General features: G+C 43.3%; 1 protein-coding gene across 1 annotated transcript; it reads left to right on the forward strand.

Annotated features, from left to right (window-relative positions):
• Window positions 1-230: 230 nt before the first annotated feature.
• Window positions 231-947, forward strand: LOC138357149 (zinc finger protein 154-like). The gene has a single exon (XM_069313803.1). The coding sequence runs from the start codon at window positions 231-233 to the stop codon at window positions 945-947; it is 717 nt and encodes a 238-aa protein (XP_069169904.1).
• Window positions 948-17021: the final 16074 nt, after the last annotated feature.

The raw sequence follows: 17021 nt of genomic DNA on the forward strand, positions 1-17021 counted from the left end.
GAGTTTTCACCTTTACGGAAACTAACAAATTTAGCTGAATTTACTTCAGATAGAAACAAAACAGCAGGAAGCAGCAACGTTGACTGCCAAGTGCTCATGTTAAGTACATCAGTAAGAAAAAACACTCCAGCTTTGCCTAAACGTCAATAGTGACACCCCACCGCCTCTCCAAACATCACTTGTGCAGTCACCTGGAGGAGAAAATCATCACGCAAATAGCAACTATCATAATGAATATGAAATCTCATCAGTGTCCAGAGTGTGGGAAAGAATTCAGCCGTCTTAATAATATGACAAGGCATAAGATGGTGCATTCGGGTGGCAAACCTCATGGATGTCCAGAGTGTGGAAGGAGATTCAGTCAGCTTGGAAGTATGAAGACTCATATGTTAGTGCATTCAGGTGATAAACCTCACCAGTGTCCAGAGTGTGGAAAACGATTCATTCAGCTTGGAAGTATGAAGGCTCACATGTTAGTGCATTCGGGTTGTAAGCCTCACGAGTGTCCAGAGTGTGGGAAGAGATTCAGTCACCTTGGAAGTATGAAGAAGCACAGGATGCTGCATTCAGATGAAAGACCGTTTGAGTGTGCTGAGTGTGGCAAAAGATTTAGAGAACGTGGAACCATAATAAAGCACATGTTAGTACATACGGGTGATCAACCACATGAGTGTCCAGAGTGTGGGAAGAGATTCAGTTGTCTTGATAACATGAAGAGACACATGTCAGTGCATAGAGATGATAAACCTCATGAGTGTCCAAAGTGTGGGAAGCGATTCAGTCGTGGTGATAATATGAAGGCTCACATGTTAGTGCATTCGGGTGATAAGCCTCACCAATGTCCAGTGTGTGGGAAAAGATTCAGTTGTCTTAAAAGCATAAAGAAGCACAGGATTGTACATTTGGGTAGTAGGCTAAACATTTTGAGTGTGGACGATGATAGCTGAATCTACTTGAATTTACCTGAGGGGCGGGTCCGTCTAATTACCACAAGCTACCACAAGCTACACAAGCTTCACAAAGCTTCCTGGCAATACGTTAGTAATGAATAAATATGATAGGTTAGGCTGACCTAATCTAACCTATCCTAACCCATCGTAACCTAACCTAACTTAACCAAACCTAACTTAACCTAACCGAAGCTTAGATCGTCGACTTGATTTGGCGTCACCAGCTTTTTATTTTCGTCTAATTTCTTTATAAAAAAGATACTTTTTCAGATTAAAATTATGTTTTTTCGTGTTGTACATTCAGCACAAACATTATAATGAGTAAATATATCTATATATCTATTTATTCATTACTAACGTATTGTCAGGAAGCTTTGTGAAGCTTGTGTAGCTTGTGGTAGCTTGTGGTAATTAGACGGACTGTGAGGGGCCTCCATCTCTAGTGGCTTCAATGAGGACAGGAAACAAGAGTTTTGTCACAGGTACCCCCCAGTCTAATGTGTTCCCATCTGGATTTTCAATTGCAGTAAAGTCTTGATAGTTACCTTGCTGTCCTTGTAGTGCAGTGATAAGACACTCGCCTCATGCTTCACGATCGATTTGGCCTTGGTTTGTATCCTGGCCGGGGAGGATTAACTAGACACCAATCCTTAGCTATATGCCTCTGTTCACCCATCAATGAATGGGTGCCTGGTTATTAAACGATTTAGCAGGTCGTATAATAGGGTAACTTAAAATCGAGGACCTCCCCAAAAAGCTATGCATGATAGTGGTTTTACAATTTAAGAACTCTTGTGTATTGTGTTGTACCTAATAGTGAGAATGCAGTACTTAGGCTGCTATGCAAAGTGTGATTTGCCTGGAAAAGCCGAGATTTCCTGAAGTTAGATAGTTTCAATTTTTTTTTATGAAATAATAAAGTTTTCATTATATGTGACCTTATTTTTTTTTAATTTGACTTAAAACTAATGTAGAAATACCAAAACTAACCCAATCTATCTAATCTAACCTATCTCAACCTAACCTAAGCTAACATAACTAAGTCAGTAATATATGTTTTTAATATAATATAATGATATTAATTCAAATAAACCAATTAATTTTTTTAATATACAGTACTGGAATTCACTGCATATTAGGCAAGTCTTAGTATTAGGCATATTACATACTATGTCAAGCAGTGCGTTTTGGCTATTAGGTACGCCATATATTTGTGTATGTATGGCTTCAGCAAGTAAATAGCATCTGATTTTGTCCTACATTGTGGCTTGATGAGCTCCATGTCTTGTATTATTAAATATGAAAATTTAAAAAGGTGGTTTGGTTCAATATTCCACAACTTGTTCAGTACTTTTAAGTTTCATTGGGATCAAGTCTGTCACATCAGAGAATGTTCAAGTATATATTACAGTTCATATTAGTATATTAATTTAATGTACTGATCTAATATATAATATAAATTTGGAAATTGTGCACCTAATCCTGAAAATATCAACTTATCTCTTTGTTAGATGGACATCCTAGAAAAGGCATTTATGTATTTGGTGTAAGAAAAATGCATCATCATGAAAGGTTTTGGTTTATTTTAATATTTTGTTCTTTTATGAAAGATGTACCTCATAGACTAAACAAACACCAGAGAAGCTGTCAGTGAAGAACACTAAAAAAAATTCAAAAGGTTAACAAATATACATCTTTTAGGAAAGATAATTCAGTTTAAATGTACAGTATTTTTTTTCATGTGTATAATAACTATTTTAGTTCACTTTAGAAATATATATATATAAAATATAATAAAGTCTCTGAATCCAAGTTTAGAGCACCTATTTTTAATACTCATTAATAAACATTGGAGGTGGGAGTAGAAAACAGTTTGAGTTTTGTTTTACCTTCCTTCATAACCGTGACATAAATTTAAGTTACTTCAAAATTTTCACAATACTGTGTTATTCTTACTGAACTTTATTTCAGTTAGACTTTGTAATTTATGTATGCTCGAGTCAGACATTTTTTCTTAGTCTGGTTTAACTTCAGTAGGTATATTGACCCGTCTTGCATTTATATTTGTTCAAGTTTAAACATTGATAAAATGTTAATCTGACTTCAGTAATTATATTAGCCTGACTGACATTTATCATTTTTGGAGTCAGAAATATGTATTTCTCTTGCCTAACTTGAACAGTTAAGTAATTAAATTAGCCTGACATGTAGTTATATTAGCCTGACTAGCTAATGATGTTGGCCCAATTGGCAAATTATTTTAGCCTGATTAGTAGTTATATTAGCCTGATTAGATATTATATTAGCCTGACAAAATTATATTAGCCTTGATTGGCAATTATATTAGCCTTGATTGGCAATTGTATTAAACTGATTAGCAATTATATTATCTTGACATAATTATATTAGCCTGACATAATTACATTAGTCCGACAATAAATTGGCCTGAAAATAAGTTATTAGCTTGAACCTGGCAATTATATTAATAATATTTTGGCATTGGTATTAGCTTAAATCAGGTAATTACGTTAGCCTGAATTGATCATCTGTGTTTATCCTGCATCAGGTTACTGTATTACAGGTATCCTGAATCTGGCCTTTTTTTTTTTTGTAGCCCAGAATTTCCATTTATTTTGGTCTGACTAGAATTAAATATATATATTATATTATTTTTATAATTATAAATATTATATGAAATATATTATATCATGTGGAGGGAAGGTAAAGTTCTGTAGCATGATGATCTTGCTGCATAATTCTTTTATGGAAGTCATATGTACCTCTTTTTCTTTTATGAAAGTCATATGCACCTTATACACCAAGTGAGCACCAAAGAAGCTATTAGTGAAGAAAACTATTATTCATTGTTTAACAAATATTTTCTGGGGGGAGCCCCGTCGGCTCCCCGGAGCTTTACCGGCTGATATGCTAATGTCAGACTTTGGCATCAGTCATGTGTATGGAGTTCTAGGGCCTACTGGGGACCATGAGCCAGAACCTGGGCCCCTCAGAGAGGCAAGGGGAGCAATGGCCTATAGAAACCCCCGTGTGGTTGGAAGCATTCTATGTCTGCCATCGACCGGGTCAAGCATCCAGAAAGGTAAGCATTCCAAAACAAACCCCTATTCTGGTGAAAATTGCTACCTAAAGCCGAACTAGTGGATGTGCCACCAACAGAACAGAAAACTCTTCAACAGAAAACAAGGAAACTAGTATGACGTCATACGTCACCGCGCTGCTGTCTATGCAGCTCCCCCCTCCCCGGGAGGGGGAAGGGGGAGCCCCAGACCGGGGTTCAGCTCTTAGAAAGTTGTTTGGTAGCTTTGGGTGCCGGTTAGCAGTACCCTGCCTGGGATTACCTGAGCGCGAGTCCTCTTATAGTAAACGCTCGGGACCCTGGGAAACCCCTGGGGGCGCGCGGGTCCGATGGATGTGACCCCAGAGTCCCCCCCTCGCTTCCAGCGAGTTTGAGGGTTGCTCTCACCCTTTGTCTCTGGGCGACTCTCTGTTTTGCCTCCGTCTGCTGCCTGTGGGGTCGGTGACACCTTCGACCCGGAGTCCTGCGAGTTTGGTTGCTCGTTGTGGCTCGGTTACCCAGTTGTTGTTGTGTTGATTTAGGGGCGACGGGTTACCCAGTTGTGCTAACAAAGCGGGTGCGGGCAGCAGGGGCGTTGCACTTGAGCCTTGGTGTGTTTACTAGTTGTGTTTTTGCGGGGGTTGAGCTTTGCTCTTTCGGCCCGCCTCTCAACTGTCAATCAACTGTTTACTAACTGCTTTTTTTTTTTCCACACCACACACACACACACACACACACACACACACACACCCCAGGAAGCAGCCCGTGACAGCTGACTAACTCCCAGGTACCTATTTACTGCTAGGTAACAGGGGCACTTAGGGTGAAAGAAACTTTGCCCATTTGTTTCTGCCTCGTGCGGGAATCGAACCCGCGCCACAGAATTACGAGTCCTGCGCGCTATCCACCAGGCTACGAGGCCCCCCCCCCCCAGACGTTCTCGTGGTTTCCTCCCCGGGAGCCCCGGGGCTGCCCCGTTGTAGTTCGTTTTGGGACTTGGGGATGTTGGTTGCTTCGGTTCCATCCACGCCCCCTTGTCTTTCCCCTGGATCACCCTTCCTGCCTGCAGCCGGTTCCTTACCGTCTGTAGGTTCGGGGCGGGGTTTTTGATGGTGTTGAGACTCAGGCAGTCTCGGGGAATTCCCCTTCCGGGGTAGTGTCGGGGGCATTTGAGCCTGTTCCTCCAGCCGTGTTGTACGAGTCTGCCAGTGGGCTCCCTTCATTAGTGTTTTCACGGCTGCCCCGGTTTTCTGGTACGGCCGGGGCTTTGGGGGAACGGCTCGGCCCCGTGGCCTGTCGTGTAGGTTCCCGGGGCTGGGAAGGCGCTGACTTGGGGGGCCTTGGCCCCGTTGGACCCCGTGGGGTTTTTTTTTTATCCCCCTCTAGGCGGGGCTTGTGGTTACGCGGAGTGGGGTTTTTCCTCCCCACTCGCCGTACGTGCTGTTGGGCGTCGGCCTCTCCCCGGGCTCGGTTCCTTGGCCTTTGAGTCGGTTGGTTCCGTCTTGTGGGTGGATGTTTCCTCCCACCCCTTTTTGGGACGGTGTTTTCGTCATGTTTCCCCGTTCAATGGGGTTTTGCGTGACTTCTGATCTCGGGTGCGCCTGCGCCTTCGTGTGCCTTCGGGACTAGTGTTGGCTTCTGTGTTCTCGAGGGTACGGGAAGGTTTTTCGCTACTTCCCGCATTATTGGAACGTCTGTCGGCTCCTCGTACTTGTCGCCCTGTTGGGCTGCTTGTCGCCCTGTTGGGCTGCTTAATTGTCGCCCGGTTGGGCTGCTTGTCGCCCGGTTGGGCTACTTGTCGCCCGGTTGGGTTCCTTTTGGGGCTCTTTGCTTCTTTGGCCGGTTTTATTGTTCCTGCTTCCTCTTTTGGCTACTTTTCTCGTGCAGTAGTCCTGGGTGGCGCCTTCCCGCAGGGAGGGTGTGCGGTTCGGCCAGCGTGTTATGCGCATGCGCCATGGAGTTTGTTTTGGTCTGGGCGGTGTTTCAGTGCTGGGGTTTTGCGCCCTTTTTGCTACAGTGCTTCGCCTCTCGTTCTTCTCCCTGGCTGCGGTATGTGCCCCTTCGCGCCGGGGGTGTCCTGGTTCCCAGTTGTGGGGAGGACACCGCGGTTTTCCCTGTGTCATGGGTGTGGACCGCCTCCTTCGCCTCTACTTATCTATCCTTATCTCAACTATGGTATTTCTGCTTGGGGTTCTACTACCCAAAATCACTTACGTCCTCTAATTACCCAACACAAAGCTGCTATTAGAACAATATCCAACTCTGGCCCCAGACATCACTCGGTACCCCTACTCAAATCTCTGAATATGTTAGATATTAAGTCACTGCACATTCTCTCATGTGTATTATACATATATAAAACGCTAAACTATAATGCCAATCCTGATCTTAAAAGCTTCATAGAAGGTTGTAACAGAACCCATGAGCACCACACCAGAAATAAATACAGTTTTGATATTCCTAGAGTACGTCTTAATCAAACTAGAAATGCTCTGCAAATCAAGGGGCCCAGAATGTGGAATGACCTTCCCAACCATGTTAAAGACTGTACCTCTCTCAACCAGTTTAAGATAAAAACTAAACACTACCTAATAAATTCCTTGTAATCTACCTCACTCCTCTATTGTCAACTCATGTCTGTTATTTTCTTTTTTTTTTTTTTTTAATCAACACTGTTTGTCAACCTATTGTATTTGTGCTGCTTTTTCAGTCATGTTCCCCCTTTTTTTATCTTTATTTGTATTTGTTCTCAACACTTTTTATTCTTTATGCTCAATTAGTATTAAGTTCTAGATATTAATGTTTTTCTTGCCCGAAACGCATTGCGTAATAGTGGCTTTAGGCATTGTATGTACTAGCTCTATCTATATATCAATCCATTAATGTAACATCACTTGTATGTATATACCTTACCTGAATAAACATCATCATCATCATCATCATCTACCTGCTCTCCTGCGGGTCCTGCAGGGTCCGGCTCTGGCGTCTTCACCTGGCGGTGCTCCCAGGTTCTTCTGGGCACGGTTGAGTCGTGTCAAGTTCGTGCCACCATTCACCAGGTGAGTTTCTGCGGTCTGGCGTCTTTGGCCAGGCGCTGGATGCGGTGTTGTTTATATACCTGTCTTTATTTAGGTATATTTTTGTACGACTGAGACCGTTCGCACACCAGTGACTGTCCCTTTTTCAACCCTTCCTGTCCCCCTCATGTGCATGTCCAACCCATGCTGGAGTCATTCAGGGGACCCTCCTTTTTTAATGTTGTGAGGTGTGGGGGTTGTAGGGTTGGTTCTGTACTCACCTGGTAAGGCTCCTGGCTGTGCTTGCAGGATTTGAGCTCTGGCTCTTGGGTCCCGCCTATCTGGTAGAACTTGCGGGATAGTACCAGTGGAGTGCAGTGGTGCTATTGGCACATTTGCGGAACACTGTATTACCATCAGAGGTCTGTGCTTGTTACACGACCTACTTGCGAGCATAAGCCTTCTTGCTGGTTCGTCCGTGGACTTCCAGGGCGCACTAGCCTGTTTTCGTATGGCAGTTCCGGCCCGTCCTGGTTGTGGGGGTATGTGGGCCGGTGGACTGCTCCTAGATGCTGCCTGGTGGGCCACCCTCTGGCCGGTCTAGCCTGGCCTTGGGCCGGGCTTCAGGTGTAAAAGAGCTCCCAGTACCTCATCCAGCAGGTATCGAGCGGGGTTTCTCCGCCGTCGGTCGCCTGGTGCAGGTTTCTGGGCCTGCAGGGTTTTGTCGTGTCTCCGTTGGCCCTGTCTTGGGTCTGCCTGCTCCGTTCTCTGCCTTTGCAGAAGGGAGTTGCTATTTACATGTTGCATGTTGCAGTGGTGCCTGTTGCTGCTGCTGCACGTGTGCATTGGTACCGTGTTTCACGGTGGCGTGTCCTTGTTCCTGTGTCCGGTTGTGGAGTGGCACTTTGCTGCCGTTTTGTGCCTGGGGATTGCGTGGGGTTTTTTCTGTCCCTGCCTGATTGTCCACCCCTGGTTGTTCTCCTGGGGTTTTTGTGTTTCTGCTCTTTCTTCCTGCCTCCTCTGCAGCAGGGATGTTCTGCGTGTGTTCTTAGGCGTTGGTCAGCCTGTGTCCTGTGATGTGCTTCTTTGTCTCGGTCTATTGCAGTTGTTCGTACCCCTTGGTTCGGGTACTGTTCTGGCGGCGACTCTTCCGCCTTCTTTCATTTCCTAGCTTGCCCTGCCGGTTTTTTTTTGGGGGGGGGTCTTGCGATGTCTCGCGTCGGACCCGTCGTTTCTGAACTCCTGGCGGGCTTGCATGCTTTGGGGAGTTTTTCTGTTCGGCAGACGTTCCATCTCCTTGTGCCGCCTGGGTTTCGGTGGTCTCGCCCAAGATCTTCCCGCGGCTCCGCCTTTTTCCTGGGCTCGGAGGGGCCTTGTCGGGGCTGCTTATGTTCTGCCTCGCGGTCTCGCCTCCGGTTGGTGGTCGGGTGGCTTCGGGGTAGGTGTCCCACCTGCGTGCTTCTCTTGGCAGCAGTATGGGGTATTTTGGCGGTCCTTCCTTTTCCTGTCCCTTCTTAGGTGGTTACGCTTGTTAGCTTGGTTTACTCTCGGCTTTGTTTTCTGGTGGGGGTTGGGGGCCGTCGTTTTGCCACATACTGTCGCCTCTTTTCGTGCGGTGCAGGCGGAGCCGCTTCAGCTTGCTTTCGGTCTTGGTGTTGCTTCTGCACCGTTAGTCAGCTGTCTTGTGCGTCGTTTCACCTCCGGCCTGTTCGTGCGCCGCTTGCACCATCCTGGTCTCTGGTCAGCGTGCTCTGTCTTCTCCTCGGTTGGTAGTGCCCCTTCGGTTCCGGTGTGTTTTTTCGTCGGCTCTTTCCTTTGGGCCTTTGCCTCTGGGGGTCGAGTCGCTGAGTTTTCTTGCTCCTTCGGTTTTAGCGTTTCGGTTGTTTGGTGGCAGCAGTCTCCATCTTTTCTGGTGCGGGGTGGGGCTGCTGCATTCTGGAGGGGTCCATGGTTTGTTGGTGCTTCGTTGGTCGGGCCGGGGGTGTGTCGTTTTTGTGTTCAGTGGCGGCCCTCCGCTGTTGTTTGCGTGCCACGGCGTTTGGGTCCGGAGCGCGTTTTGCGTTGATCCGGTTCTGTTCTTCCCGGTTCGCGGGTGATAATGTCCCGGGTGGTCAGCCGTGTTCTTGCGGCTAAGCTGCCTGTGTTCTTCCCTCATGCCTATGGCGTTCGTGGCTTCGCTGCTCTCGCTGCCGTCTGAACGACGTGGCCTTGCGGTCTTTCGGGCATGGATTTTTGGTGTTCGTGCAGGGGCCTTGCTGCTCGTGGTTCTCGTGTTGTTCCCGGGATTTTCGGGGCAGTGGCGCCTTGGGTTGGCGTTTGCTGCCGATTGTCTCGCCTCCTTGGGGGGTGCGTGGTGTCCGCCTCCCGGTTCTGTCCCTTTGACCTTCCTCTGTGGGTAGTTAGCTCCGGGGAGCCGACGGGGCTCCCCCCAGAAAACCAGCGTTGAATGTAATGAAACGCCATTTTCTGGGTGAGACCCGGAGGCTCCCTGGCAACCCTCCCTCCCTCCGGTCGGCGTTTTTCGCGTGTTTTGACATCCAGCCTCAGAACTGATGGGTGGATAGCCGGCGTGGGAGGTCTGGGGCTCCCCCTTCCCCCTCCCGGGGAGGGGGGAGCTGCGCAGACAGCGGCGCGGTGACGTATGACGTCATACTAGTTTCCTTGTTTTCTGTTGGGAGTTCTAGCCACTAGTTCGGCTGTAGGTAGCAATTTTCACCAGAATAGGGGTTTGTTTTGGAATGCTTACCTTTCTGGATGCTTGACCCGGTCGATGGCAGACATAGAATGCTTCCAACCACACGGGGGGTTTCTATAGGCCATTGCTCCCCTTGCCTCTCTGAGGGGGCCAGGTTCTGGCTCGTGGTCCCCGGTAGGCCCTAGAACTCCATACACATGACTGATGCCAAAGTCTGACATTAGCATATCAGCCGGTAAAGCTCCGGGGAGCCGACGGGTCTCACCCAGAAAATGGCGTTTCATTACATTCAAAGCTGTTTTTTTTAGTTTAGGAAAGATGATACAATAAAAAGTTTTACATGTATCTTATTTTTCCTTTTGAATGATAATGTGCTTTTTATTTTATTTTTTTTTTAGAAATATAATTAAAATCTAATATGCTCTATGTAGCCAAGTTAAGAAAATTTGTATTTGTGTTACAGGTGTAATTATATAATAATAATAATAATAATAATAATAATAATAATAATAATAACTTTTATCTACAAAAAGGAATAATGCAATTGTGAGATTATATATGACTGGTCTTTTTACATTCTTGCAAAGCCACTAACACTCATAGCATTTTTGGTCAGGTCCTTAATCTAACATACAAGATAAGATGAAAAGGTACATTGTTGCAAAATTTTATATCAACACAATATTGTATAAATTGACACAGGTGATAATACTGGTGAATATATGTCTTAAGTACTAATATTAGGGGAAGTGAGTAGCACAAAAAATTCAAAAATTCAAATGTTTATTCAGGTAAAGTACATACATACCAGGGGTAATACAAATATTGATGAATTTATAGATAGAGCTAGTACATACAATGCCTAAAGCCACTATTACGCAAAGCGTTTCGGGCAGGAAAAACACTAAAGACTAAAACTTAATACTAATTGAGTACAAAGTATAAAATGTGTTGAGAAAATAAAAAAATAAAAAAAGGGGGAACATGGCAGAAAAACAGCAAAAATACAATTTGGTCGACAAACAGCATTGTTTAAAAATAACAGACATGGGTTGACATTCTAGGGGTGAGGTAGGTTACAGGGAGTTAATTAGGTAGTGCTTAGTTTTTATCTTAAACTGGTTGAGAGAGGTACAGTCTTTAACATGATTGGGAAGGTCATTCCACGTTCTGGGTCCCTTGATTTGTAGAGCATTTCTAGTTTGATTTCGTACTCTTTGAATAACAAAAAGGTATTTGTTTCTGGTATGGGGCTCATGGGTTCTGTTACAACCTTCAATGAAGCTTTTAAGGTCAAGATTAGCATTACAGTTAAGCGTTATATATATATATATATATATATATATATATATATATATATATATATATATATATATATATATATATATATATATATATATATATATATATATATATATATATATATTGGCAACTGTTGGCATTCTTTCTAAGATCAGATATTATGTACCCCGCCCTGCCCTGGTTACTCTCTATTACTCCCTCATCTATCCATACCTCAACTATGGTATTTGTGCTTGGGGTTCTACTACCCAAAATCATTTACGTCCTCTTATTACCCAACACAAAGCTGCTATTAGGACAATATCCAACTCTGGCCCCAGACATCACTCGGTACCCCTACTCAAATCTCTGAATATGTTAGATATTAAGTCACTGCACATTCTCTCTTGTGTATTATACATATATAAAACGCTGAACTGTAATGCCAATCCTGACCTCAAAAGCTTCATTGAAGGTTGTAACAGAACCCATGAGCACCACACCAGGAATAAATACAGTTTTGATATTCCTAGAGTACGACTTAATCAAACTAGAAATGCTCTACAAATCAAGGGACCCAGAATGTGGAATGACCTTCCCAACCATGTTAAAGACTGTACCTCTCTCAACCAGTTTAAGATAAAAACTAAACACTACCTAATAAATTCCCTGTAACCCACCTCACTCCTTTATTGTCATCCCATGTCTGTTATTTTATTATTATTATTTTTTTTTTAATCAACACTGTCAACCTATTGTATTTGTGCTGCTTTTTCAGTCATGTTCCCCCTTTTTTTTATCTTTATTTGTATTTGTTTTCAACACTTTTTATTCTTTATGCTCAATTAGTATTAAGTTCTAGATATTAATGTTTTTCTTGCCCGAAACGCATTGCGTAATAGTGGCTTTAGGCATTGTATGTACTAGCTCTATCTATATATCAATCCATTAATGTAACATCACTTGTATGTAACTTTGATCTTTGATCTGTGTTGATCTTTGGGGTATTTAAATACTCCGAAATTACCATCTCTTTTAAGGGTCTGAGTGGGTGGTGGAGCGGGTTAAGGCGTTCCTGTTATGCCAGTTGCTGGAAGGCTTCTGTGCTGGCTAGGGTTCGAGTCTCCTGGTGGGAAAGTGTTCTAAAGTTGTATACTTAACTCTCGTGTTTAGGAGAGTTGTGCCTTAAGCAGAGACACTGTGTCTTCCCATATTAACAGGGACTTGATGAAATTAACGTATAAATGACCCCTCACTTGCTCTGGTGCTCTTGGGAGGTGTTGATCTTTGGGGTATTTAAATACTCCGAAATTTCCATCTCTTTTAAGGGTCTGAGCGGGTGGTGGAGCAGGTTAAGGCGTACCTGTTATGCCAGTTGCTGGAAGGCTTCTGTGCTGGCTAGGGTTCGAGTCTCCTGGTGGGAAAGTGTTCTAAAGTTGTATACTTAACTCTCGTGTTTAGGAGAGTTGTGCCTTAAGCAGAGACACTGTGTCTTCCCATATTAACAGGGACTTGATGAAATTAATGTATAAATGACCCCTCACTTGCTCTGGTGCTCTTGGGAGGTGTTGATCTTTGGGGTATTTAAATACTCCGAAATTACCATCTCTTTTAAGGGTCTGAGCAGGTGGTGGAGCGGGTTAAGGCATACCTGTTATGCCAGTTGCTGGAAGGCTTCTGTGCTGGCTAGGGTTCGAGTCTCCTGGTGGGAAAGTGTTCTAAAGTTGTATACTTAACTCTCGTGTTTAGGAGAGTTGTGCCTTAAGCAGAGACACTGTGTCTTCCCATATTAACAGGGACTTGATGAAATTAACGTATAAATGACCCCTCACTTGCTCTGGTGCTCTTGGGAGGTGTTGATCTTTGGGGTATTTAAATACTCCGAAATTACCATCTCTTTTAAGGGTCTGAGCGGGTGGTGGAGCGGGTTAAGGCGTACCTGTTATGCCAGTTGCTGGAAGGCTTCTGTGCTGGCTAGGGTTCGAGTCTCCTGGTGGGAAAGTGTTCTAAAGTTGTATACTTAACTCTCGTGTTTAGGAGAGTTGTGCCTTAAGCAGAGACACTGTGTCTTCCCATATTAACAGGGACTTGATGAAATTAACGTATAAATGACCCCTCACTTGCTCTGGTGCTCTTGGGAGGTGTTGATCTTTGGGGTATTTAAATACTCCGAAATTACCATCTCTTTTAAGGGTCTGAGCGGGTGGTGGAGCGGGTTAAGGCGTACCTGTTATGCCAGTTGCTGGAAGGCTTCTGTGCTGGCTAGGGTTCGAGTCTCCTGGTGGGAAAGTGTTCTAAAGTTGTATATGTATATATATATATATATATATATATATATATATATATATATATATATATATATATATATATATTGCTATTTCTCCACTCGTTCGTAGCATGAAGTAGTTGCGTTTTGTTGTCTTTGATTTCATTCTCTGCCTTGTATATCTGATCACGAATCAGATCCTGGCGATATTTTATCGTGAAGGCTTGATTCCTTGCTGCTGGGTCGTGCGTTTTAATATTAGTATATTTTGGTAGCAGTCTTTCCTGTAGACATATATTATTAAATATGACCGAAAAAGAAAGATTAATAATTCTAACACGAATTTTCTCAATCTTTCGTACATTTCTTTTCACTGCTGGTGGTAAATCAAAAATCAATTCTCCAAAATTCATTTTTATTTCTAGTCTGACGCGACACTTGAGCACGTTTCGTAAAACTTATTACATTTTCAAAGACTTTAGTTTACACATACACAACTGAATAGAACTTATACATCTCCGATTTGTTTATATCTACATTTGAGTGAGGTGGATGGGGAGAGGTGGTATTTAATAAGGTATTAATTTCATCAACACAAGACAGAACACGAAACAATGGGTATTGAATAGAAATGATTGTAGAAAGCCTATTGGTCCATATTTCTTGATGCTTCTATATTGGAGCGGAGTCTTGAGGTGGGTAGAATATAGTTGTGCATTAATTGGCTGTTGATTGTTGGTGTTGACTTCTTGATGTGTAGTGCCTCGCAAACGTCAAGCCGCCTGCTATCGCTGTATCTATCGATGATTTCTGTGTTGTTTACTAGGATTTCTCTGACGTTGGTTTGGTTGTGGGAAGAGATTATATGTTCCTTAATGGAGCCCTGTTGCTTATGCATCGTTAAACGCCTAGAAAGAGATGTTGTCTTGCCTATATACTGGGTATATAGTATATATATATATGGAGGAGTATATATATGGTATATATATATATATATACATATATATATATATATATATATATATATATATATATATATATATATATATATATATATATATATATATATATTATTAAAAATGACCGAAAAAGTAAGATTAATAATTCTAACACGAATTTTCTCAATCTTTCGTACATTTCTTTTTACTGTTGGAGGTAATTCAAAAATCAATTCTCCAAAATTCATTTTTATTTCTAGTCTGACGCGGCACTTGAGCGCGTTTCGTAAAACTTATTACATTTTCAAAGACTTTACACATACACAACTGAATAGAACTTACATATCTCCGATTTGTTTATATCTACATTTGAGTGAGGTGGATGGGGTGAGGTGGTATTTAATAGGGCATTAATTTCATCAACACAAGACAGAACAAGAAACAATGGGTATTGAAATGGAAGTGATTGTAGAAAGCCTATTGGTCCATATTTCTTGATGCTTCTATATTGGAGCGGAGTCTTGTGGTGGGTAGAATAGAGTTGTGCATTAATTGGCTGTTGATTGCTGGTGTTGACTTCTTAATGTGCAGTGCCTCGCAAACGTCAAGCCGTCTGCTATCGCTGTATCTATCGATGATTTCTGTGTTGTTTACTAGGATTTCTCTGGCGATGGTTTGGTTGTGGGAAGAGATTATATGTTCCTTAATAGAGCCCTGTTGCTTATGCATCGTTAAACGCCTAGAAAGAGATGTTGTTGTCTTGCCTATATGCTGGTTTTTTTGGAGCTTACAGTCCCCAAGTGGGCATTTGAAGGCATAGACGACGTTGGTCTCTTTTAAAGCGTTCTGCTTTGTGTCTGGAGAATTTCTCATGAGTAGGCTGGCCGTTTTTCTGGTTTTATAGTAAATCGTCAGTTGTATCCTCTGATTTTTGTCTGTAGGGATAACGTTTCTATTAACAATATCTTTCAGGACCCTTTCCTCCGTTTTATGAGCTGTGGAAAAGAAGTTCCTGTAAAATAGTCTAATAGGGGGTATAGGTGTTGTGTTAGTTGTCTCTTCAGAGGTTGCATGGCGTTTCACTTTCCCGCGCGCTCAAGTGTCGCGTCAGACTAGAAATAAAAATGAATTTTGGAGAATTGATTTTTGAATTACCTCCAACAGTGAAAAGAAATGTACGGAAGATTGAGAAAATTTGTGTTAGAATTATTAATCTTACTTTTTCGGTCATATTTAATAATATATGTCTACAGGAAAGACTGCTACCAAAATATACTAATATTAAAGCGCACGACCCAGCAGCAAGGAATCAAGCCTTCACGATAAAATATCGCCAGGATCTGATTCGTGATCAGATATACAAGGCAGAGAATGAAATCAAAGACAACAAAACGCAACTACTTCATGCTACAAACGAGTGGAGAAATAGCAACATCGACGAAAGTATCCATACACGCATTGAACAACACCTCGACATCCTCACAGACCGACATCACCTCAGCACTGAAACAAGGATTATCAAGAAACTAACAACATTATATGGAGGACCTATGGCAATTCCACGACCAAGAGATGGCTTCCTGAACCTTGCAGGAATTAACCTCACTGAGGACCAAGTCACTCTCCTAAATCTTGGCATAAACTGTCACGTTATGTCCAGACCGAGTGAGATGGCCCGGAAAGTAGAGTTGGAAATTCTGTTGGACGACATATTCGACCTCGAGACACAAAAGAAGGTCACTACCAAAGATACCTTACAAGCAGAACTTATTGCAGAAGGAGGAAAGAATCGAGGCAATTACAGAAGCACCATACTGTTCCCCGAGCTCAAAGCGGCAGGTAAAAGCCTTCGTGAGAACTAGGAGATAGTTGTCAGGAGAGGTGACAAGTCGCCAATATATGTCATTCTTAAAAAAGACGAATATCTGGCGAAAATGAACCTCATACTCTCTGACCAAACTAAGTTCCAAAGGGTAACGAAGGACACTACAGCCGAACTGAAAGCAAAGGTCAACAAACTGATCGAAACTGTGAACGCCAAGAAATCCGGACTCCACCTGCCAAAGATCATTGGGGAATATAAACCTGGATATGCGTATGGAAATGTCAAGACACACAAGCCTGGAAACCCACTTCGGCCAATCATTAGCCAGATACCCACACCCACGTACAGACTGGCGAAGCGACTCAACGGCCTGCTGACTCCTTATGTTCCTTGCGCCTTCAGCCTGAAGTCTCCAAAGGAATTTGTTGACTTACTGCGAGGCACACGGGCCACAGGGTTAAGAGCCTCGTTGGACGTAGAATCGCTGTTTACCAACGTACCTGTGGACGAGACAATCGGGATGATAGCCGACAGAGTGTATCGTGATCTAGCCTGTACTCCTCTTGACATACCAGAAAATATTCTGAGGAAACTACTCCAAGCTTGTACTAAAGAGGCACCCTTCTTGAGCCTGGATGGGCACATGTATAAGCAAGTAGATGGGGTCGCCATGGGTTCTCCCCTAGGTGTCCTGTTTGCAAACTTCTACATGGGTACCATCGAGCAAAAAGTCTTAGTCGACATGAACTTGAAACCGGCCATATACTGCAGGTATGTTGACGACATTTTTACACAGGTACCTGATGTCAGACATCTGCAGGAGCTGAAGGAGGCATTTGAGCAAAGTTCCGTGCTGCGTTTCACTTACGAGATGGAAAAGGATGGGAAGCTGCCCTTTCTAGATGTAACAGTCATGGAAAAGAGCGGAGGTTTCCACACTGCAGTCTACACTAAGGAAACGAACATAGGAATG

The sequence above is a fragment of the Procambarus clarkii genome, chromosome 76, assembly GCF_040958095.1.
Source record: "Procambarus clarkii isolate CNS0578487 chromosome 76, FALCON_Pclarkii_2.0, whole genome shotgun sequence".
NCBI classification, from domain to species: Eukaryota; Metazoa; Arthropoda; class Malacostraca; order Decapoda; family Cambaridae; genus Procambarus; species Procambarus clarkii.